The sequence below is a fragment of the Notolepis coatsorum genome (assembly GCF_963971535.1).
Source record: "Notolepis coatsorum genome assembly, chromosome: 17".
Lineage (NCBI taxonomy): Eukaryota > Metazoa > Chordata > Actinopteri > Aulopiformes > Paralepididae > Notolepis > Notolepis coatsorum.
The window spans coordinates 68053755-68078842 of NC_140181.1; the positions used below are offsets into that span (position 1 = coordinate 68053755).

At 42.3% G+C, this 25088-nt stretch overlaps 1 protein-coding gene across 2 annotated transcripts; it reads right to left on the reverse strand.

Annotated features, from left to right (window-relative positions):
* Window positions 1-2029: 2029 nt before the first annotated feature.
* On the reverse strand, window positions 2030-24775 carry mapk14a (mitogen-activated protein kinase 14a). Of its 2 annotated transcripts, none has more exons than XM_084334171.1 (12): window positions 24401-24775; window positions 22484-22613; window positions 20073-20131; window positions 16450-16561; window positions 14740-14769; window positions 10865-10912; window positions 10179-10293; window positions 8122-8193; window positions 6431-6510; window positions 4511-4589; window positions 4233-4406; window positions 2030-3480 (listed from the first exon to the last, which is right to left on the reverse strand). In XM_084334171.1, exons 1-12 carry the CDS (start codon window positions 24517-24519, stop codon window positions 3413-3415), a joined length of 1086 nt encoding a protein of 361 aa, XP_084190297.1. In that variant the 5' UTR covers window positions 24520-24775; the 3' UTR covers window positions 2030-3412. The 2 variants fall into 2 exon arrangements, with proteins under 2 accessions (XP_084190297.1, XP_084190298.1); XM_084334172.1 differs by lacking the exon at window positions 6431-6510 and adding an exon at window positions 7022-7101.
* Between the last annotated feature and the right edge of the window lie 313 nt (window positions 24776-25088).

Sequence of the window (25088 nt, forward strand, 5' to 3'; positions counted from 1 at the left end):
CAGAATGGGTACAATACAGTACAGCTCAATACACACAATTGTTAAGGGGATGCAGACCAGAGAAAGACTTTCGTCTTGTTTACATCAGGGTCCCCCACACTTAGCTAGTATTGCCCCCCCCCCTATCTCTCTATAGTTATATCCGTGTGTGATTGATTGTTTGATTTATTTGATTGCGAATTGTATTAACAGATTGCAGAATGGGTACAATACAGTACGGCTAGGTGTGGTCAAGTCTTCTTTAAACAAGTCAAGAAGAAACATCACAATAAATCAAGAACAAAAAAAACACCATGAAATCCAAAATAAATGTAAAATAAATAAATGCAACACTCCCAGACAAACCCCAGAGAATGTAAGGAAAAACTCACAAAAAACCTAGCAATATGAAAAAAGCACCACAGGCAATGTGGAGGAGAGAAACCTTAGAAGGGCCGTTCAAGGGGGGATGTCGGTGATAGTAGTGTTGCTATGGATGATCGATGGGTGGAGAATAAAACAGGCAAAATAGTTGGTATGTATGTACGTAATAAAACACATATGTACATGCAATAGCAACTGGGGTACATGAAATATTTAAATAGAATAGAGCTAAGAACAACAACAAAAGAGAAAGCATAGGGAAACGAGCGCTAGTATGAAATAGGATAAAGGCTAAATGTCAAGGCTCATATTCCGTTTGCACCATTCGATCGGAACCATTTGAAGTATGGGGGCGACATAGAGAGGATCGCATCACGAAGTGATGAGTTATGTACTTAGGCTAGTGGTGATGATATATCTTTCAAGGAGGCTGAGCAGTTTGGAAAATAACTACTTTACTACTTCTCAGTCTGTGCTTTTATTGGCAATGGAGCAGACACTGCTATGTGATGTCAGCTCAATCTCATCTGTACTCATGCTGGTTCCTATGCATTGTGTTTTAAAATACAGCTATTACCAGGTTGGCAGATTGCCTTCATCTGTGGCATCTATGTTCTCTAAATTAATTTAATTAAAATGTTTTGGTGAAGCAGACAAGATTGAACTATTTTTCAAGAAAAGCGTCTGCAGTGTAAAAGTGAGTGAATAGTCATTTTCAATAAGCATATAACAGCACAAATGTAGCGATTTAGTGACGTTTTAAAATAATCCCCCCCCAAAGGACCCACATGCCCCCTGCTCTAATTACAATCACTGTGTTCAACTGACAATCTAAAATAAGTCTTTCCAATGATACCTGTACATGTAGGTATACCGAGTATCAATTTCAGGGCTTTACATTTTTATATCAGCAAATACTGTATGTGAACAACTTAAAAGAAAATCCAAGGCTACTCTCTTGGCCAATGATAACAAGCCTGTAAAGGGGGGAACTACACCAATTTATGATGCAACTGATGCTACTCTTTCCCATGCTTACCTCCGCCTCAACATGTACCCCTTGCAGGAATAGTTTCCTCTAGCTTGTTTCAACTCTCCTGACATCGTAATAACACTTCAATTTGATTGATATTTTACATCAAATCAGTGAGCCGAGCATCATTACACCCCTAACTAGCAGAATGCACTCAGTACAGTGCAGACCTCCACCAAGGCCTAATAATCCATACCCACTTTGCCATTACTTTCAAATGCAACATTTTACCAGGTAGATGACATAAGCTAGAGTTGCCGATATCGCCAGTCTCGACAGACCCAGACTAGGAATCCATAATGGTGGAGCTATGACTAGAGGAAAGGTAATAAACAGGTTTCTCCCTCTGGGGGTCATGAATTTGAAAATCATGGGGTCGTTTGAAAATGGAAGGTTTGGCCTGATGGTGGCGCTAGAGGAAACGCCATGAAGTCTAAACAGCAAATGTCATAGCGATCTGGCCATTACTTCTCAAGACATGGTGACAAAAGATGCGCACACACATGAAAACGAGAAGCCTTGGCAGAGCTAATCATGCTGAATGGGTTTGAGTCTTGAGAGCACAGAATACTTGAAATATAACAGCTGGCAATGAAGATACAAAACAAACAAAAAAATAAACAAAACGACTTCGACTCTTAAAAATAATTGTCTTTATTTTTTGATAAACAAAGGCATATTGATAGTTACTCTGCTGACTGAAAATAGTCGAAGGGGTCGGTTTGGTTGCTGAGGTAAACCACAGTAGCTCTTCTGTATATAAATACCACCTCAACAATGTATAAATACATCTAAATCCCTCATTATTTTAGACATTTAAGCAATATTTCTATTTGCAGTTTTAGCATGACACTTCAAATTCCTGTAAACCAACAACATACTCTCTCTCACACTCACACACACATGCACGCACGCACACACACATATAAAATGATGTACATGCTGATAGTGATTGCTTAATGAAATAACAAACCACAAAAAGTCAAAGATTAAAAAATAACATGGAACAGATATTTACATACATTTGAGTAGATCTTGAACCCACCAATACATTTTTCCTAGTTTAGTGCCTTGTTGAGTAGCACTCAAATGCAAAGATTATTCCACCCGATTTAAATATATAGCCAAAATATGTATGTTGGAAGATATCTAGGGCTATCCGCTAACTTTTCCGACAAGGCTCCTTGAGTTGGAAAGGAGGTAGGCTTAGGGCTAATGGCTGATCAAAATAAACATTGTAGAAAAATATATCTGAATTGTGGTTGATGAGCATCGAAAAGGTAACTAATCTATAGAGAACAAGCCATCTATTCTCATGTTCTGAATCACCTAAAAGCTTTAAATTGAACAGCCTTAAACCACGCTTCCCTCACAGCTACAAAATGCCCTCAAAGTCCATACATTTGTTAAAACATAGTCCCTACAATGGAAACGAGCAGATCATTCAATGGTCATTTTACCAATGCATGTGACACAGTGCTTTGATTGACAGACTGAGTGGCAGACTAGCATTATTCCATATTTCAGTTGATAGACACTAGAAGCTATTCATAAGTTAGTCAATCCTAAATTCATAACACACAATAGCACAGCTATATTTCCGGACGTTTCAGCATCTCGTGTTTTTGAGTGTCACAGTGTTGAGTCATTAAAGTCCAATAAAAACTTCAGAAGAATATAAAACTATTTCAGATATAGACAAGAACAGATGCAGGACATTTTCCAGCAATAGACCATTAATATTAGTGGTTCAATAGATAATAACTCGAATTGGTCAAGCTTTTTAAAATGTCTCTTCCTATCCCCACTTTGGCCATGTTCCCCTCAACAACAATTAATGGTGGAGAATGTAAGCTTCAATAATAATAATAATAATAATAATAATAATAATAATAATAATAATAATAATAATGACTGAGAATTGTAGGCACTCTGATAAGATTGATGTCTCAAGGGTTGTATAATACTAATGCTGATCTGAAAGGTGATGCTGGGGGAGCGTCCGTACGCCAGGTCTCACGATTCCATCTCATCTCCGTCGAAGATGGGTGGCTCGAAGCTAGCCACGTCCTCGTAGGTTAGTCCTGCAAGGGAGGGGGAAATGTTGACTAAAGACAAAAATGAACATTTTTCCAACCGTTTAGTGAGATTATATTGTATACAATTTCTTTTTCTCATGTTATTGTAGTATTGCTCGTTAAATGTGTGTAACTGACAGCTCTATTTTTATTGTTTATTTATTGTTTTGAGTAAGGGGCTGCTCATTTTCACTCATGGAATGTGCAAATTGGGAGGTGCTTTTTTATATAAATAGTTTTTTATTTTCTGTATTTTTCACCCATCCCAATTTAGTCGTTATGCCAATTCCCTTCCTGGTCGTTGCACGCATTGCCCCACTGTCAGCCTGGGGAGGGTGTAGAACTACCACATGCCTCCTTTGATACATGTGGAGTCGCCAGTCACTTCTTTTCACCTGACAGCGAGGAGTTTCACTGGGGGAACGTAACGCGTGCAGAGGTTCATGCCATTTCCCCCAGATCGCCTCCCTGCTGAATAGGCGCCCCGACCGACTAGTAGGAGTCAGAGTTTACAATGACCAGGACACACCCCACCGGCTTCCCACCCGCTAACACTGCCAATTGTGTTAGTAGGGACGACTGACCAAGCCGGAAGTACTGCTGACAGCTGGATTCGATCCCAGAGGCGAGTGCTTAGTCCACTGCGCTACTCAGCCGCCCGGGAGGTGCTTTTTATTATGAAATTATACTGTTGTACTTTTGTGGAGCTGTGCATTGCCATGAACGGAACAACTAAAACAGGTGATGATTACACATACTTTTCCATTCCTCAATCTCCAGCTCGCGGCTCTCGAAGCTCTGGTCATATGGGTCGGCCTCGGGCTCGTCGTCAGGATCGTGGTACTGGCCTAAGTAAGTGTGGGCCAGAGCCTCTGCTGCAGTGATCCGCTTGTCTGTGTCCAGAACCAGCATCTTCTCCAACAGATCCACAGCTATTAATAAAGAGAGAGGGTTGGTTCCCAAGCTGTAGTTATGATTCACTATCACAACAAAACATCCTCTGTTCATACAGGCCTGGTTCTTTTCCGGTAATTACCTTGTGGATTGGCACCGATAAACACGTCGGCAAAATTCCTCTTGGGCATCTGTGGCAAGGAGTGGATGTAGTTCCTGGCCTGAGAAGATACGTAAAACAAAAAGGTTAAGTGACCCGTTTCAAAACACCGCCCCTCTTTTCTTGATCCCCGATCACAACTTTTGCTTCCCTCAGACAAACTGCAACAGTTGTCATTGGAGGATCAAGAAAAGGGGGCGGGGTCTAAGACAACCACTAGAGGGTAGAAGCCATCCAACGGGCAGGTTCATCAGATAAAACAGTCTAGTTTGTGTAATCAGTCACATTTGTCTTAACACTTTGGTTGCCTTGGGTTAAATTCATGATATACCATAGGTTGCCGGCTCTATTTGTCTATGGAGAAGTACCCCTTCTTTGCATGGCTATAACTTTTTAAATTCTATTGCTACATTGCCATTATTAGGGCCCATTCAAAGTCCTATATGTATTGTTCATTGTGTAGCAACGTTAAACTTTTTCATTCACATATTCATAGTAAAGTATGGTCTAATGTATAAGTATGTTTTCATCTCTTTCTGCAGCTTTCTCCAGAACGTGATCTATAGCCCCAAATGCATTATATTGATGATGCAATACAGTTTTATGGCAATCAGCGCGATATAAAAAATTCCAACTAGACGTACTTCTAGAAGTTACTACACGTCATCTGATGTTGACCGGATGGGCTAGGGGGCGTTTATAATTCCGTGGGCAGCGTTATACCAATCATCTAATGTGGGTCAAATGTTGATAATAGCAGTTAGTATCGAAGACGGTAACGTTACACGCTGAAACTCACCCCAGTCTCCGCGCGCCGTTGGGCGATCATCGTCGAGTAGAAATCTTATCATTATGGGATGTTTTTTTACCCGGTCCATCTCCAGCTTGTATAATGGTATATACGTCCAAATCATGTTGTTTATCGAGTTATTGGCAATCGATCACTGTGTATTGTGACGAGCTAGAATGCCGGGACCTATAGCGGGCGCCCGGAAGTAATACGGACGTCCAGCACAACCTCTATGCCACTTCCTGTTAAAGCGATTGCGCCGATCGGCCACCAGATGGCGCTCCTGAACCGCCAGAGAGCTCAGTGGGTCCTCCTGGTGGATCTCAGGCCAGCGGAGGGGACATATGAATCCGATCGCAGATTTTTGAAATATTGATATAAGGACGCTGTACAGCGTCCTCCGGCAACTTGAGCATGGCCGGCAATGAGGTCTAAAGACGTTTCATGGCAGCCAAAGTGTTAATTACTTAGGTACATTTTTTTTTTTTTTTTTTTTTTTAAAGATTACACAAAGACTGAAGTTGATTTTGATTGTGCAGACAGAATACAAGAAATAAGAAAAAGGAAACACCTCACAGAACACATACTCATCGTGCAGCTGGTAAAACATCAAGATAAACAGGAACTCCAGCATTATTGTTGGCCATCAGATATTCTAAACACCGCATTATGCACTTTAAAGGCACGTGTTTCAAAGTTATTCTGATGCACACCCGTGACACAGCTTATTCAGGTGAAATAACAAGCATAGCGTCCGTGTACAATTTTGCAGCTTGAGCCGACAAGTTAGGAGCTGCTGGTAGTAGACACTGATTCAACCACATGCAGTAAGCAGGTGAGACGCCACTCAGCTACTATAATAGTAAATAAAAACAACAATAATAATAAAGACTTCTAAATTTGTGGTCCACTTCATGGATATCAATTGTGGGCCAATTTAAGTCGAGGAAAATGTTTGCATCAAATGGCTGTGATATTAGTGAATAACACTCAACATAGAGAGGGCCGTGGGGTAAGAACTGTGTTGCATTCTAAACTCGGGGACCGTGCGCTACAGGCGGCCTGTGGTCCTGCTCTGGCCTGGAGAACGTTCCTGTGTGGATCCTGCTCACCTCATGGCTGGGCATCCTGCTTATTAGAGACGCCGGGGGCGTTCCTGTCAGACGCATTATCTGCTGAAGCTGGTTTATGTCTACGAGGTTTTGGTCAAGGGGAGTATAGCAATAAAGCAAGAGTTGGTTAACAAGCAGCTTCTGATTCTAAAACTGTGTGGCTAACCTACATGAGGCTCGTATGAGGCGTGGTGAAAAGGGGACCCCCCCCAGCGTTGAAACAATGTGTGAAAAAGGGAAGTGCGGCAGGTTAGAGGTTGGCAGATTTAAGGGAAGTTGACACGATTAACATGCTTTGCATTTGGAGATTAAAGGAGGAGTTAGAGAAGTGTATCGTCTCGTCAGTCAGTAAAAGACACAATCCAAGTCAAATGCGGCAGAAAAATCTTAAAAACAGCAAGATTAATTTCATTCAGTAAAGTTATAGTAGCAGACGTCAAGTTTTACAGGTGAGATTAACCCACGGAGCTGAAAGGTGTAAAAGCATGCAGAGATTTACATAGCAGATTATTGCAGACTGATGCACAACACATGATAGGGTCCGTCGGCGAATTAGGAACAAGAAGACCTTGCGTAACGTTGTGAACTCACAGACTCTGAAGATATTTTCATCAAGAGCTCGGGCCCTGGGGTTCCGACGAGCAGCATGATTAGCTTCAACTGATCAATGTCTACCAGAGTACGGTAAAGGAAGAGCAGGAGCTGGACAAATGAGCTGGAACTGACCAGTTAGTCTTATCGTCTTTGTGAAACCAACATGACTGGAGAATAATCTGTGGCATTTAATATCTGTATATTTGATCTCCCAAACCAGATGTAACATCATAATAATAATAATAATAATAATAATAAAATAGTCTTCTATTTGCATTCTGATCTCAAATTGCATTGAAGAGAGGAAAAAGAGTACTGCAATGTAATCTGTGGAGGAAGCATGTATTGTACATAGGCAGCTTACAACAAGAAAACAAGAGAGGAGATATTGGACAGCCTTGTCGTATGCCTACTTAAAAGCCTAGCCGTTAGTCTGAAACCACTGGCAGACAGAGGGAAAGAAAAACACAACAAAGAGGCCAAACACTCAGCAGATTTCCATGCCCATATAAAAATAATACATGTTCTGTGTGGGTGGACTGAGGCCAAGGATGCAATCTGACGATGTCAGGAGAGTTGAAACAAGCTGGAAAATATTTCTGCAAGGGGTACATGTTGAGGCAGAGGTAAAAGTGGGAAAGAGTAGCAGTTGCATCATATCTACAGAAATAGGAAGGCATTAAAGTCAGCTATCGGTGGAGCAAAGCAGAAAAGGATTGAGAGCCATAAAGACATCACAGTCAGTTAGACAAAGTAGAGGACATGTTAGGATATAGACACAGAGGTAGACACGAAAGGAGCCTTAAGAGTTGGAACAAAATCAAATGTGTCCAGTTTCTGCTACAGTAGTACCTGCAAAAAAAAAAAAAAAAAAATGGAAACATCACAAAACAGTGCCTCCACAAATATGTGAACGTGTTCTTATCCTCTGTGATTTGGCAGGTCAATGTTGTGTCAGAATGTCTCAGCCCAACCATGCCATGAGAGCTCAGAGGTTAAACAGGCTGGGATAGGTCCTCTTCACCACATGGAGCAGGCCTTCTGTTTAAACCACTATATCTTAAACAACAACAGAGTGAAGCTACTGAAAAGGATACGGTCTGTACCAGGAAACAACGTCCTGCCAGTGAGGAGCTCGGCCATGATGCACCCCACCGACCAAATATCCACTGAAACAAATGGAAGAAAAACACTGACTTAAGAGACTTAAGTCCATAGGTACAACTGTCCAAAACATTTTTTTTCTTCTACTATGAAAACAGTGGGGAGAGAGTTGTGGGATAAAGGTTACTGATTTCGGCAACAGAATTTGGATTCGAATTTCTAGAGCATTCCTATCGCCAAATGACACACCACGTAATCAGGATAACGTTTCACATATCCCTCTGAGAAATGCATATACACGTATTTATGTATCCCAATCATGGACCGTTTGCCCTCCTCCTCTACAGGATGCACTACAGGAACCTTTGCTCCAAGTCAAGCAGACTCAGGAACAGCTTCATCTCCCTGAACTGTACCATGATGACAGCCCCCCCATGCCATTTATATACTCTGAACTCCATAGGGAGGTGTAATGGTTACGTCATTGTTGTTTCCGGCCAGTCCACGTCTATACTTTCCACAACATATGTGTGTTTCCGCGTTCGAGTTTTGCGCTCTGATTGACCAGGTCATGTGACATGTGCGCCAATCGTGGGACGGCAAGTTCTGCGCCTATTTCCGGGTCGAACAGCCTGCAAACTACCTAACGCCTAGTTTATCACTGGTTAAGCTTAGGCGACTCTTTCGCAGTTGGTTAAGGTTAGAGTTTGGAATCAGGGCAGGCGTTCTATCGCCATGCTCTAAGACAAACTCTAACCTTAACCAACTTCGAAAGAGCGCCTAAGCTTAACCATCCAAAAACTTGCGGTCCCACGATTGGGCGTACACGTCACATGACCTGGCCAATCAGAGACGCGGAAACACGACTTTGTTTAAAACAAATAAAGCATGAACATTGGCATGGTGTACCTTTCTGTGTGTATTCATCCACAATCTATAGCTCAACATGAAACAATTCGCAATTAAATCGTAAAATAATTACGTCTAATTTAGTAATTTTATTTCAACCAAAAATGCTTAAACAATAATGTTAGTGAAGCTTGCCAATGTTCATGAGGCAGAATTATTACAATAGCCGATAATACATTTTCCCAATGATAAATCCCTATACGGGTGGACCGTGCGGGAAACTAAAGTGACGTCAGACTACACCTCCCTATTGCTTATATCCTAGGCTGTTGCCTATACTCAATGTATACCTACCTACTGCTTTCACCGTCTAGAACTTCCCTACAATGTAATCATAGTAGACTATAGTCTACCCATACATCTTTTTATGATAGCATGTACAATAGTGCTGTATATACATTCATATATATGCGGTAAATATATCCATCAGAATATACCTGCATATAATCCTCCTATATACCTACTTACACATACACCTGTAAATAACCCATATAGGTCTGTATGTTAGCATGTACAATAATGCTGTATATACTGTATATATTCTTAACTTATATATACATATATATCCACATCCATCTGTACATACCTGCATATAATTATTTTTACATATCTGTAGATACTATATCTATATCTGTACATATCTCTTACCTACTCTTACTAGTTACGCTGCTGGCCAGTAACACTTACTACCATATATACCTGTATCACTGTACATATTAATACTACAACTCTGTGCATACATCTGATTAGCACTATTACTCAGTAATACTAATTTCTATATTTTATACCCATTATAAATCACCTGTACATTGTATATTACTATTGCACTTTACTGTTATATTTCCACTCTAATTGGATGCCAAACTTATTTTTGTTGTACTGTGTACTGAATAATGACAATATGTTTGATTCTAATCGAATCTATTTCCCCACGTAGGTCAGAGTGCAGGGTCAGCCCATTTACGAAACCTGTGTACCAGGTAGGGGATTCAGTGTCTTGCTTAAGGACACTTCGGACAGGGGCGCTCACACAGTGGAGGATCAAACACGTGACCTTCTATTTGCAGGACTATCTAACCACCAGGCCCGTCTCTCTAACCACCAGGCCACCCCCAAGAAGATGTCGACAATGCTTCTTTACCTGTCTGGTTGTAGTGCATCCAGTTGAGCATGATCTCCGGTGCCCGGTACCAGCGTGTGGCCACATAGCCTGTCATCTCATCATCTGTGTGCCGCGCCAGGCCAAAGTCCAGGATCTGGAGAAGATTGAACGAGAGAAAAGTGTTGTTACTGGCAGAATATTCACCCGTATAGATACCGATATAGTCAACAGGATTAATCCCCGCTTCTTTACCATTATCTCTACAATTTCCTCTGTCAGCCTAGTGCTTATTCTGTCCCCCTTGTGTTGCTGTTTTGTGTTCTGTACAGTGTCCAGTTACTCTATCGTCATTCCCTGTGTCTTATGTCTTACTGTACTGTCTGTTGCATAGTCCTACTGCCATAACATATCGGCTAGTCTCATATGTCTTACTAGTCCTACATTGTCCGCTGTATAGTCTTTGTCATAACATATTGTCTACTGTCCTATGTCATACTGCATCATATGTTGTATACTCCTAGGGTCTTGTGGTCCTACTGTATTGACCATCCATCCTGTCTTTTGTCATGTTGTCCTCTGTTACACTGTGTGACTATGTCTATAGTTTTAGATTTTGTAGTTACTGTACAGCACTTTGGTCGGCTCTTTGAGTTTTTAAATGCGCTATATAAATAAATGACTTGACTAACAGTGCTGTGACTGAGGAAGTCCCACGTTTCGCTCACCTTCAGCTCACAGTCCTCGTTCACTGCCAGGTTACTGGGCTTCAGGTCCTGAAGGGGAAAGATAACTCTTATTTTACTTTCAAGTTGTTTCCCTATAGGGATACAATTTACCTATCCCAAGCCCTGCCCTATTTATTTGATCGTCCAATCACAATGCAGTTGTGGATCAAAAGAAAAAGAAAGAGGGGCAGGGCTTTTGATAGGTCAATTAAGGTATAAATACATGCACACTGTGGTCTTTATGAAGTGCCGGTACTGACAGCGAGACAACGGATGAGACGGAATACTGCATGATGAGGGAATACTGTATGATGAGAGGGAATACTGCATGATGAGAGGGAATACTGTATGATGAGAGGGAATACTGCATGATGAGAGGGAATACTGCATGATGAGAGGGAATACTGCATGATGAGGGAATACTGCATGAGAGGGAATACTGCATGATGAGAGGGAATACTGCATGATGAGAGGGAATACTGCATGATGAGAGGGAATACTGCATGATGAGAGGGAATACTGCACGATGAGAGGGAATACTGCATGAGGGGGAATACTGCATGAGGGGGAATACTGCATGATGAGAGGGAATACTGTATGATGAGAGGGAATACTGTATGATGAGAGGGAATACTGCATGATGAGAGGGAATACTGCATGATGAGAGGGAATACTGCATGAGAGGGAATACTGCATGAGAGGGAATACTGCATGATGAGAGGGAATACTGCACAATGAGAGGGAATACTGGATGAGGGGGAATACTGCATGATGAGGGAATACTGTATGATGAGAGGGAATACTGTATGATGAGAGGGAATACTGCATGATGAGAGGGAATACTGCATGATGAGAGGGAATACTGCACGATGAGAGGGAATACTGTATGATGAGAGGGAATACTGCATGATGAGAGGGAATACTGTATGATGAGAGGGAATACTGCATGATGAGAGGGAATACTGCATGAGAGGGAATACTGCACGAGAGGGAATACTGCATGATGAGGGAATACTGCATGATGAGGGAATACTGCATGATGAGGGAATACTGCATGATGAGGGAATACTGCATGATGAGGGAATACTGTATGATGAGGGAATACTGCATGATGAGGGAATACTGCATGATGAGGGAATACTGCATGATGAGGGAATACTGCATGATGAGGGAATACTGTATGATGAGGGAATACTGCATGATGAGGGAATACTGCACGATGAGGGAATACTGCACGATGAGAGGGAATACTGCATGATGAGAGGGAATACTGCACGATGAGGGAATACTGTATGATGAGAGGGAATACTGCACGATGAGAGGGAATACTGCATGAGAAGGAATACTGCATGAGAGGGAATACTGCACGATGAGAGGGAATACTGCATGAGAGGGAATACTGCATGAGAGGGAATACTGCACGATGAGAGGGAATACTGTATGATGAGAGGGAATACTGTATGATGAGAGGGAATACTGCATGATGAGAGGGAATACTGTATGATGAGAGGGAATACTGCACGATGAGAGGGAATACTGCATGATGAGAGGGAATACTGCATGATGAGAGGGAATACTGCATGATGAGAGGGAATACTGCACGAGAGGGAATACTGCATGATGAGAGGGAATACTGCATGATGAGAGGGAATACTGCACAGTCAAATAGCTTTGTTTGCCATCGTTTTATTACCAATGTTTCAACAGCAAAGCTATCTTCATCAGGGAGACAACTTTGCTGTTGAAACATTGGTAATACAAATAAAGTAGATGGGGGGCTATTTGGTTGTATTCCATCTCATCTAAAGCAGGGCTCTAAATATATAATGTGACCTTTTACTTTTGAAATGTAAGTTCATAATTAACTTTGTTGCATTATTGCGAGTGGGGGGGATTGAATCATTCAAAGTAAGATGTGCAGCCATGTACCGGTAATCTTATTTTATTGTAAGAGTATATTTTGACATATGGCACAATGTCAAAGCAGAGCAGTCTAGCTTATTATTTTAAAAAGCAAAATAAGGGGAGAGAAGATAATGGTGGGTGAGAGGCGGAGCCACCAAAGGGTGCAGGTGATGCAGAGGAGGATTCTGACACGGGAGTCCTGTCCTGTTCTGTTCTGTTCTGTCCCCTCCTGTTGAGTCATTCTCCTGTCTCCCATCCACCTGATCCACTCTAAGAGCTCATTCTAATCTAATCTGACATTCCGGCGCCTTGCCGCAGGTTGCTACATAGGTGTGGACGGGCCAAGTTCAACTTTCTCGCGGAACACTATTCAGTTTTTTTTCGGCAACCCCATGCGGTAACAACTGCCTGAGTCCAACGCAACTACCCCCATTCAAAAGAAAGGAAATTCTCACATTGCCAGATCTGAAGTGAATGCAGCATGCGCCCTAAGTTTGACTCCTCCTGTCCTGCCCTGATCCACTCGTAAGTTTGACTCCTCTTGTCCGGCCCTGATCCACTCGTAAGTCTGGCTCCTCCTGTCCTGCCCTGATCCACTCGTAAGTCTGGCTCCTTCTGTCCTGCCCTGATCCACTCGTAAGTTTGACTCCTCTTGTCCGGCCCTGATTCACTCGTAAGTTTGGCTCCTCCTGTCCTGCCCTGATCCACTTGTAAGTTTGACTCCTCCTGTCCTGCCCTGATCGTAAGTCTGGCTCCTCCTGTCCTGCCCTGATCCACTCGTAAGTCTGGTTTCCTGTTTGTAAACACACTGTGTTCCAGCCAAGTACCCGCTGAATCACGTGACTGAGTCGCCCACGACCTGCAGCACTAAAAACTGGGCTCTATAGAGAAACCATGGCACTCCCCTGACTAAAGGTTGTCACAAACTAAGCCACCAATTAATCTATGGGTGCCACCAACGGTGAAAGTGTAAAGGTTAAGCCCTGTAAAGGGATATTCCACACATTGTAAGGAAGCTATCTAATCTGTTGCCAAGTGAAGGTCAGTCAATCCAAAAGGCACTGGCACCAAAAAGTGTTTTGGTTTTTGACATGTTGGAATTAGATCGTATCAATTATTATTATTATTTGTAATACAATACTGGTGGAGGTCAACAGTGGTCTAAACCATATCTCTGAAAAATCATATTTAAATCCATCTACATAATTAGTTTGTGTGAAACGGGAGGCGTTTTGGAAAGTGCTGCCTAAGATTTTGTCTTCCACTAGCATTGCAAAATAATGCCAACAATATTTTATATTCAATAACTCAAAATCCAAAACACTGGTGCAATTTAACATATTCACACAGTGGCCATTTTTCCCTTTTTGCGTGGTAACAGGGTGGAAAGAAATCCCAACCTGAGCATGACATAAGAGCAAAATGGCCACTGTGTGAATATGGTCAATACCTTTTTTTTGGATAGACTGAAATAACTAAGCTTGTTGTAACAAATCAGGTAACCTTCTCAACATGGGTTTCCCAGATTTTACTCTTTTCTGACTACTAGGGCTGAATTTATTTTGGCATTCGATTTTAATTCGAAGCTTCGAGATTAAAAAAATATATATATATTTTTTTATGTTGTGGGACTTGTACAGCACTTGTCAACTTTGTTGTTTTTAAATGTGCTCTATAAATAAAGTGGATTGGATTGGATTAATTAAATTAATAATTAATTAATAATGAGGATTTTTTTTCCCCTGTGAAGCGGTGGCAGCCAGTGGTACAATATAAGAAGCTTCTCCGTTTACGACTTCCCTTCCTCTGCCCGTACAGAGGTGTTTACACAAGGCATGCGCCTCAATCTGCCATGTGGAGGCAGCACCCATAAACCGACACAAGAGGACACACTGTCTTCAAATGTGGGACAGACACAGTTTTCCATTTTGCAGCTGAAACACAACAGACATCAAAGAGGGGACACTTACTCTGTGAATGATGCCTGCCGAATGGATATACTAGAGAGAGAGAGAGAGAGAGAGAGAGAGAGAGAGAGAGAGAGAGAGAGAGAGAGAGAGAAGTTAGATTATTAGATAGAGATCATCAGTTAGGACTTGTATTCATCTACCATCAGCTGCCTGATCACCATGGCAGCTTTGTGGTAGGAGGAACAGCACATTGGTCCTGCAGTTAAGTTAGTACATCTTCAGTGTTGATACAGAGTGTGTTTACACGCACATTAATAGTAGTATTCGGGATACTTACAGTAATTATTCAGTCTTTTCGGTTGGTTGCATGTAAATGCTATTGACAATGTGAAGTAGGCAGGGAGTTAAGGCCGTTGCTATGGGGTTAAGCCGCCATCTGTAGAGGATTACTCTGGTTGACTGTGTGTTGACAGGCGGGTTTTGGGGTCAAAAGATGGTTTGGAAGTCTTAACTGTGTGAAGAGCGGCCACGGAAAATGTCACGACCGTCATGGGAGAAACACCTTCTTCTTCATCCCTGGTTTTTAGCCATTTCTCAATACAAATTGATGTTGGTGAAACTTCCAAGATGGCGACCGGCATCTGTAGCAACCATCTAACCCCCTGCCCACTTCACATTCTCTATATCCCATTTGGAATAGCCGAGATGAGGTCTATGTTAGCATCTGAACATGACACTTCATATATTTTGCACAATTACACAGCTCTGATATATATATTCTATTCCACTGTATTTTTATTCTAATTTAGTGTATATATATTCTACAATAATCCTGCACACTTGTACAGCCCTGTCCTATATTCTATTCTAATTTTGTTTATATATTCCATTTAATTTTATTCTACTTTAATAAAAAAAAATTAAATGTTTTACTCCTACTTGATTGCTGGAATATGCCTGTATTAGCCGGAATACTGAGGCATGCAAACCCCTCCCACCCCGTTAATTGATCAGTTGTGGTATTTTTATTTATTTTTTGCTTGTTTTCATGCTGAATGCTTTATTAGTCATTTGTCAATGCTGAAAGATTATAAGCACATCTCTGGAATCACAATGATATTCACAAATATGAGTCTATAAAATGCAGTTGAAAAAGGTCCTTCTCCATGATGGCCTTCATCTACGAAAAGTAGATAATGTGGAAAGTACAATTTGATTAAATCAACTGGGAAATTAGTTGACCAAGAACTGCATTAGTCAGACGGCCCTACATTTAAATTTAGTCATTTAGCTGACACTTTAATCAAAAGAGACTTACAAGTTCTGTACAACAAGTACGGTAAGCAGGAAGGGTAAGTAACATTCGACAGTGTTGAACTTCAGTGCTACAGTCTTGATCTGCATAGTAGGTAATAATATACACATGGTAGATTCCTTAGTAGTAGAGTGCATAATAGTAAAATACAGTACAACGGTTAGTATTTCTATTTTTTCCTTCATTTGAAGAAGTGTGTTTTTAGTCGCCCTAGTTAACACCTCATTATATTTATTGTTGGGTTTTACACTCTTTTGTGACATCTCTTCTATGGCACAATTCCTAGCATTCTCTTTCCTCACATACAGTATACAAAGATATTCCTGAGGATGGGACATGAGGATGCAAATAAACTCCTTATCCCGAGTTAAGACCTAAACCAGGATTAGGTAGTATCTGTAGTACTGTGTACATGTAAACACACTCGATGATACAGCGTTATGAGGGTGCTTCACCTTTAAGCCTCGGAGGATCTGGTAGATGAGGAACTGCACATGGTCGTCTGTGAGTTTCTGACACTTCACTATGTTGTTGAGGTCAGCGCCCATTAAGTGAGTCACCAGATATCTGCCAATCGGAAAAGGGAGACAGGGGGGGGGGGGGGGGGGGGGGGAGTTCAAACCACTTGAACTGGTCATTATATTTCTCACTTGATGAAAAGGCAAGATAAGACAGAAATGTGTGAAATTCAGAAGCTTTGAGAGTCTGTTGTAGCTCGGCACCGATTTCCCATATGGCTCGTGAACTCTGCCAGCTCAAACCGGTTTAACCGCTGCAGCCTCTCTCCCGCTCCTCTCCTGAGGCCCTGATAGGCCGAGCCCTTCACAAATGGAATGTCATTAACCACAGACACACAGATAAGTGGGCTTAATGGGACTGCATCAGAGTCAGAGGGCAATTCAAATCTAATCTCATCTCTATTTAAAAAACCCAAACAGTGGTAAGCACTTCTGGACGAGCGGGAGAAGTCGTAGAGAGTGCTACAGTGTGTTGTTGCTTATCTACTCCATGGTTCAGATGAATGCTCTTTCTGTTCCCCTACAGCAGTGTGTGAAGAGCTTGAAATAGTGCCCGGCTGATCTGGAGCCGCTCCTCATCGCCGCCCTCGTCTCGCTGGCATCAGAAGACAGTAGCACCCTCCACCGGGCTCCCCGGCCTCGGAAACGAGGTATATAAATAGTGACGCATCATCCCTCCTGATCCATGCACCTCTCTCTCTCTCTCTCTCTCTCTCTGTTCCTATAGAAACAGAGGGACTCTCTGTCCCTGTCCTATAGAAACAGAGAGACATGGGTGGAGCTCTGAGGCGCCTTGGCCGCGTGAGTCAGGTCTGCATTTCTGGAGCCACATAGCACCTGCATGACGCTGGGTCGCCTCCTGGCCGTGAGTGTAACCCTACCCGTGCTCCGACATACACGTCTAGACTCTTAACACACACACACACGTATGCATGGACAGAGGACAGCAGAGTGTGCTCCGACTCCCCGCTTGTTACTCTGTGTACCACCGATGCTAGTATCAGATAGCGGGCCCACGCGCCAGGCTAAAAATAGGATATCCATATCGGAGAATTTCCCCCGAAACTAAAATCAGATATCAAGAGCCACTCGACGACGGTTGAGAAATCAGCAGACCTCGACATTCAAAAACACATCAAAAATCACTTAATTCTATGTTTTATTCTACATTAAGATCTCTGAATTGGAAGGAGTTCTATCTCACTAGTTTCTGTCGAGTGACACCAAACTTAAAACGTTTAGGTAAAAGTAATGGATCTTACTAGGATTCAGTACAAGTCCATACTTACAATGTAGGACTCAAGACTCTGGGGAAAAGGCGGTATTGGTGCATAGACGATTCTGTGCATAAAAAGCTCCACTACTGCAAGGTTTGCAGATTCCAGAGACGCCGCCCCCCCCCTCCCCCTCTCTCTCACGCCCACACACTCTGTCCATGTGGGTAAGTGACCTTGCATGCCCCCGAGACCTCTATGCACAGTATCTGTACTTAGTATCTGTATGCATATAGTATCTGTACTTGGTATCGTGATCAGCACCGATCCAGCGTCCAAGTGCTCATATCAGGCTGGCAAATTAAGTTGCCTCAATGCATATACTTTAATTTAGGAGAGGATTTGTTTTAATCCTTATTAATTATTATTTATTCAACTGGGATGTTTTATATAATTGTCAGTGAATCGTTTGTTGAAATGAGTAAGTAAAAACAATTCACATGCTCCTGCAGTTGTTTTATCATAGACAGATATTAACCCATTCCCCACCAAAAACGAGTTAACTCGTTATAGCCCGCCAATCGAATACTGCCAACAACGAGTATACTCGTTATTGGATCTTTATTTCTTTTATTCGCTATTTCCATTCATAATTCATCCTGCTGTGCTGTGGAAATGTGTGGCACTGTGTCTGAGATCGCAACCGCCTGGTGGTATGCGGCCGATGTTGCACTTACTTTCTGAAGGAAGTATGACTCTGTGCGTCATTGAAAGTCTTCCGGGCGGAGTTATCTTGTAACGTGGATCAAGATATACACTTGATCGCATTGAATCGCCTTCGGGACGCCAGAATCATTATGCTTTTGGGGGTTATGACGTGGGCCAAATAGACATACGATCTAGCAGATGGCAATCAAATAATTGGAATGTTCTTTTTGGCCACAGGTAAGAGCAATATAACGTTAATTTCAGCTTGGTTGTCCATTGTTCTCATAGCCATCGCTCTGATCAACGTATGCTGTTGTACTAACGAATGCAGTTATTGACAATGAATTAATCATAAACGACCCCTGCCCCCCTTTCATGCATGCATGATGGAACATAATATACCGATCATATGCATTTGATTTTTTTTTTGTAGCGTGTATAGGGACGAAATGCCAATGGATTAAGTATAATATGCGTCGTGACTCGTGGGTCATTACTAGCCTTCCAGTAATTACTCCAGACCTCTAAAAACATACTTATATTCACCACGGTATAAAACGATAATGTATGGATGGAAAAAATATTCATTTTCCACATCTTGAACGATAGATACTCAATGTCAAATGGGCCATAGTATTGCATATATAGCTATAATATTTAAATAGTTATAGCCCTGCAAACAAGGTGAGCGACTCCATTGGTTTAACACGTGGCAGCACATAGTCCGATCCATTTCCCAACGTGGCGATCAAGTGTGCATGAATAATTGTAAGGTACTTGGATCGGTACTCAGACTGGCCAAACCACTGAATCGTGAACAAACATTTGTCTTGGTGCAGCCCTAATACACAGAGATACCACTGCTAAGTGAGCAAGAAAAAAGGGTGCAGTTTACATCCTAGTGCCATGAAACCCATAACCTGATTGCAAAGCAAAAGAAAAGAAAATTCCCATCCATGGCAACACCCTCTTGTGGAATATGGAACAAGTGTGATGTAGCAGATCAAAATCGGATGATCCGCTGTGGCGACTCCTGACGGGGAGCAGCCGAAAGAAGAAGATATAGCTGAGAAACACACTGCCTTGATTAGGTCAGATTAGTAAAGAGTGAGAGAATGAGGAAAGAGTTTAGCACAGTACAGCCTCCGCTGCAGGCCCAGGCGTGTGTCCGACTCTCTCCCTCAGGCATCCACACGCAGCATAGGAGGCTAGTTTGAACCAATCAGGACTGAGTGAGTCAATAATAGCTGCCGACTCCTTCTTTCCAATGAATTTTGATGAGAGCAAAACAATAACTACCTGCTTGGCAACAAGTAGGCTACAGTTTGTGGAGCCGGGAACCAGGACAGTGTAAGGAAGGAAGCTGCTGGTGAGATACCGTGGCTGCGAGTGGCTGAATAACCAACAGACCGGACCAGTCCAAGAAACATTCCACTGTTTAGTCTACTGGCTGGCCTCCAGGTGTTTCCCAGGCATGGCCTGGCTTGTGTGCTACAGTCAAACTCCAGGCCATGGGATGTAGAAATGCTGCTGTTAAACTAGGAAGAAGCCCTGCTGCAGTGAAACCCCCATCCAGACTCAATATACTAGGCATGTTGGCATCAAAAGTTAGGAGTGTAGAAATGTGTTCCAACTCACACGTCGTTGAAGTCCTTCAAACTGGTGGCAGGGGTGAATACATCTAGAAGTCCAATAACCTGCAACATCCACAAGACATTAGTCAGGTTAATAATGCAGCGAACAAAAGGCAATGGACCCTGTACTGGGAGCAGCATCCCTAATCTGTTATCAGTTTCTTCCAGCAGAGGTTCTGAGACGTTAAGACAAGCAAAGAAGTTCAAACCGCTGATTTAAAACAGCAGATATCATAGCTGAATGGCTTGTCACATTTAGCATCCATAGTTCAGCAACACTTGAGTTGGGATAGGACAATATGTGAGACTGAGTGAGTGTTATTGACCCAGGTTTTTCCAGTGTAGGGGGGGCAATTTACACCAGTTCACAAACACAGGTAGGTCTCAGGTTGTCACCATGTATACTGGACCAGGGTCTGCACATGTATTTCCTTAACACTTTCTTTGCCAATAACGAGTATACTCGTTATTAGATCGTTTGATATTTTTCCTTTGATCCCCGCTCTACACACTCGGCCGGAGCTCTCTGAATCACAGCTACATACGTTGGAATTGCAATGCCGATCGCATCTCACCAGATGGCAGTATTGTCTACCTTTTGAACTTGGATAGAAAGGCAACAGGATAGTCAATGAATGCACCGGACTATCAAGGCTCACTCTGTGGGGGAGGAGCTCTTCCAAAGCAATCGCTAGCAGATCTGATCGCTTCAAACCCTAGTAGTGTCCCATAAACACGTGTAATTACATATAAACGAGTAATCGCGATCGCCGATGGGATCATTGGAATTGTTCTTTTTGGATTACCTTCTGGCTAAGGTAAGGACCCCCTATGTCTTTTTCTAATGATCGGATTTTCGGGGTAAGACTATATACTATTACTATATACAGGGCTCTAGGCTAACCTTTTTCCCATGGAGCACATGTGCTCCTAAATAAAATAAAATAAACATTAGGAGCCTGGAGCACACAAAGAAATTTAGGAGCACAGTGAAAATTTTTCAAGTAACAGAGTTTATTAACAAACTATTTATTACATGCATATTATACTGTGCATGCACTGCATGTGCATACTAAGGGTCAACATCTGTGCAATAGCACATATCACCAAAATCACACATTGGCCCATGCCTACTAGACACAAAGGATATTGGTTGTCAACATTTTGACTTTGATACAGATAGGAAAGGTAATGGAATATATTATTAGATGACAGAACATGGACAATTCTTTATACAATTATTTAATTCATTATAATTTAAACGCTATTGAATAATAGTTAATCAATACAATTATTCTGTTACAGCTACTGAGCTATATACTATAGCTACTGTCCATCAATATCTTCCTTTTGAATTAAATAGGTTCAGGAGAGAGATGTAGAGGGAGAGGGAGAGAGAGCGAGACACACACACACACAGAGATAGACAGAGATTCTCAGCCCTCCCTTCCCTCACTATGTCTCTGAGCGTCCCCAGTGATTAGCGTTAGCAGTAGTTAGCGTTAGCAGGTTAGCTTAGTTGGAGTACTCAGTTAGCAGATAACATTACAGTAGTTATTGTTTTTTAGCGTGACGTGGGGTATACAGGACTGGCGAGGATGCAAAGCATGTTGGAACCGCTGCTTGCAGAGTTTTCGTTTCACATAGAAGCAGACTCGAGATGAGTTGTTACAGAGCTGATACACGCTGCTCCATGTCTATTATGAAATGACAATTGCGCAGTTGTTGACACGCCCACTACGCAAGACGATTTACTCGCACACTGTGCTAAATGATTTTTCCGGTTCTCACAAATCTATTTTTAGAGGCAAATGAGAGTGAAATGCTCGCACTGTATAGCCCTGATATAATACTCTAATATGCTCATATATGGCTCCCAATTATTTTACACGCCAGAGTGGCTGAGTAGCCTCTGTAATTTACCAGCCAAAGAGGAAATCTACACGCCATTGGCGTTTGGCGGGTGCTTATTTTGTTCCCTGCATGTCAAATGAGCCACACCATTATCTCCAGAGCTATAATATAGAACACACACACAGCTCTGCAAACATTGTGAAACACCGCGGAAATTACTATTTTAAGATGGACTTCTAGCGGCAGAGATGGGGATTAAGCGTGGCGCTGAAAATCAGTAAACAAAATGTCTCACACATATTTACAGTGTACAAATGAATTCAAACATAAATACCATGTTAATATGTCACACGTCTGCACCGTAACCAAAGCCAAAGGAGCACGATCTCTTAACAAGGGTTGACCGTAAACCCTTGGGTAGGACCCGCGTTGAAACCCCGCTATCGACCCAGGTCATAAGTCATTTGACGCAGGACATCCCATTAACGTCGGCCCCGGGAGCTATTATTTCCAGGTGTTGTGTTGGTGTGAAGGGGGGCGTAAGAACAGTGAGAGACTCACATTCTCATGTTTCATGTGTTTCAACAGCCGCAGCTCTCTGTAGGTTCTCTTGGCGTGTATGATGGACTGGAAGGGCCGAGAGAGTTTCTTCACCGCTATCTTCAGGCCAGACTTCTCGTCATATGATGAACTGTTTATAAAAAAAAAAGTTCTCAAACTTCAACAGTGGTTAACCTACATATGTAAGCATCGTTAACACAAGTTAGTCTCATAACACACAACCCAATTTCCGTACAATAACTTCCTATAGTGGGTATTGATTTACTGAAGAAGTACACATATATTGGGTCGCACCAAAATCGGCAGGATCGGTCGGCAACCGGAAACAAACCATTAATTTTTTTAGGCCCTGGTTAACACATCTGTTGAGGATGTTAACACCAGTTGCAGGCTTGGGGGGGAAAAAAAGAAGCAAACTTGACGTTTTTAGTAAGATGAGAGCTGTTTTAAATGGCTCTCTGCGGGCAGCTGAGTTTGCTGCTGAAACCAAATCAAGTGCTGTAAGAGGTGCTGAAGGGTGCGGAAAAGGGGGGACATCAGCAGGAAATGTCGTTTCTCAGCACATTCAGACCGGCCTCGCCTGGGAGTCAGAGTGTAGTAGGAGAACTGTCTTTACACCACTTACTTGCCCTGCCTGGGAATCTCAGCAAGCCAGCAACCACAACCATAGGCAGGAGGCCACCACAGATTCCTACTGTACAGCAGTACAGCAGAGCAGAGGTCCTCTAACTAAGGCTAATAAAAATAGGCTGATTGTTGTGTGTACATGATGATGTGTGTGCTTGAGGGTAAGGGAAGTAATGTACAGTTCACTAATGCATGGGTGTTAATAACCACACATGTGTACATTAGAAAGGGTCTGGTTGTGACTCTTGAGTGACAGAATCCTCAGGCTCCATTCTACCCCTAACCAGATAAAGTAAACACCGCAAATATAATAAGACAAATGTGCTGGTTGAGAAAACAAAATCATAGCCAATGCGCGCTGGTGGTAATCTGACCAGCAACAGATTATCCTGATTTGCCTGGCAACAGTACAGCTGTCTACTCTGGGGTGCAAAACAAACATCTGCTTACTACAATGGCAGTAATGATGCTGTGACCTAGACATTCAGCTCAATTACACCAACAAGCCATTATGCAAAGGTCGCATCTGAATGTATTATAAACACTTATCCTGCCAAAGTTTATTCTCCGGGATCATTTGGAAAATCCACTTTATAACGACAACAAAGGGTCAGTAATAGAAAAAGTTGATTGATTGAAAACGTTATGAACAGATTGCAGAATGGGTACAGTACAGTACAGCTCAACACATACAATTGTTAAGGGGATGCAGACCAGAGAAAGACTTTAGTCTTGTTTACATCAGGGTCCCCCATTTTACTATGAAAATACTCGAATCAAAGGAGGGAAATCCCTAAATAACCTGCCAACTGTGCATCGAATCAAAGTCAGGACTAGTAATAGCAACAATGTTTTAAGGAACCAAAAAGCTTGATCATTCTTCATAAAGATATCCTGTTTTCAAATGTTGTGCACGAAAACAAATCTCCACACACAAATCTGCCAGCCTATCTAGATAGCGTTACATGTTGACACATTTCAGAACCAAGATGTGTCTGCGAGTACTAAAAGTGAGTTCGTGCATAGCTTTCAAAAAGAGTTTCAGATGTTTCCCATGGCTTCAAGTCAACGGTGGGGAATGTTTCTAACCGAGAACAGCATAAGGTTATAATGAGAACCGTACAGTGAGGGATACATAATACACCGCAGGCACATCGTGGCTCCACCTTGCTAGTTAGCAGGAGCTAGGTGGTGGAAGTGGAGAGCTAACTTTAGCATCTGAAGAGCAGGCCTCGCAGATGAATGGGGGCCAAGCTGACTCTCTAACGCACACATAAAACAGTGATTTACCACACGGATCCGTAGGCCCCAGAACCGACCGGAGAGAGGTCCTGGTAACGCACTGGAACCTCCCAAATCGTCTTGTTGACCTCCTGCCGATAAAACTTGGGTCTTTCCTTCTGCGACATTCCTGCAGAACAACTCACGAGTAAGTTGACTTCTGCTTTTCCTTGGTCAAAGGTGGGGAGCTAGTTTGATCCTCCTTACAACCCAAGTAAGTTTCCAAAGTATAAAAAGGCTATACTTGGGGAAATGTCCGTCGCAGAAAATCCGTTGCTTTTCCTCTTCCTTGCAAAACGGTTGCAGATATGTTGTTTTTATGCAGCTTGTCAAGTGAATCGCTGTTTTCACTGTCCTGCTCGTCACTCGCCTGCAGCTCGCTGCTGCTGTGGGAGATTTCTCCGCTCTTGCAACATTGTCATCGCAAGTATCGCGAGATAAATTTACAACTCTCGAGTCAAAGTTCTGATCCTGTCCTGTGAACTCTTTCTCCTCTATTCTACATAAATTGTACAAATTGCACAAATGTTATTGCAAGGCAGTGGCGTGATTGTTATGGTAGATTACATTGAAACTTTTAATAACCATCCACACATCACAAATAAAATGTAGTGCCACAACCTGAGGTGCATTTATTTCCCTGAAAAGTTGCGTCTTTAATCAGTGTCTAAAAAGGAAGGAGAGTTCTTCTTCCTCA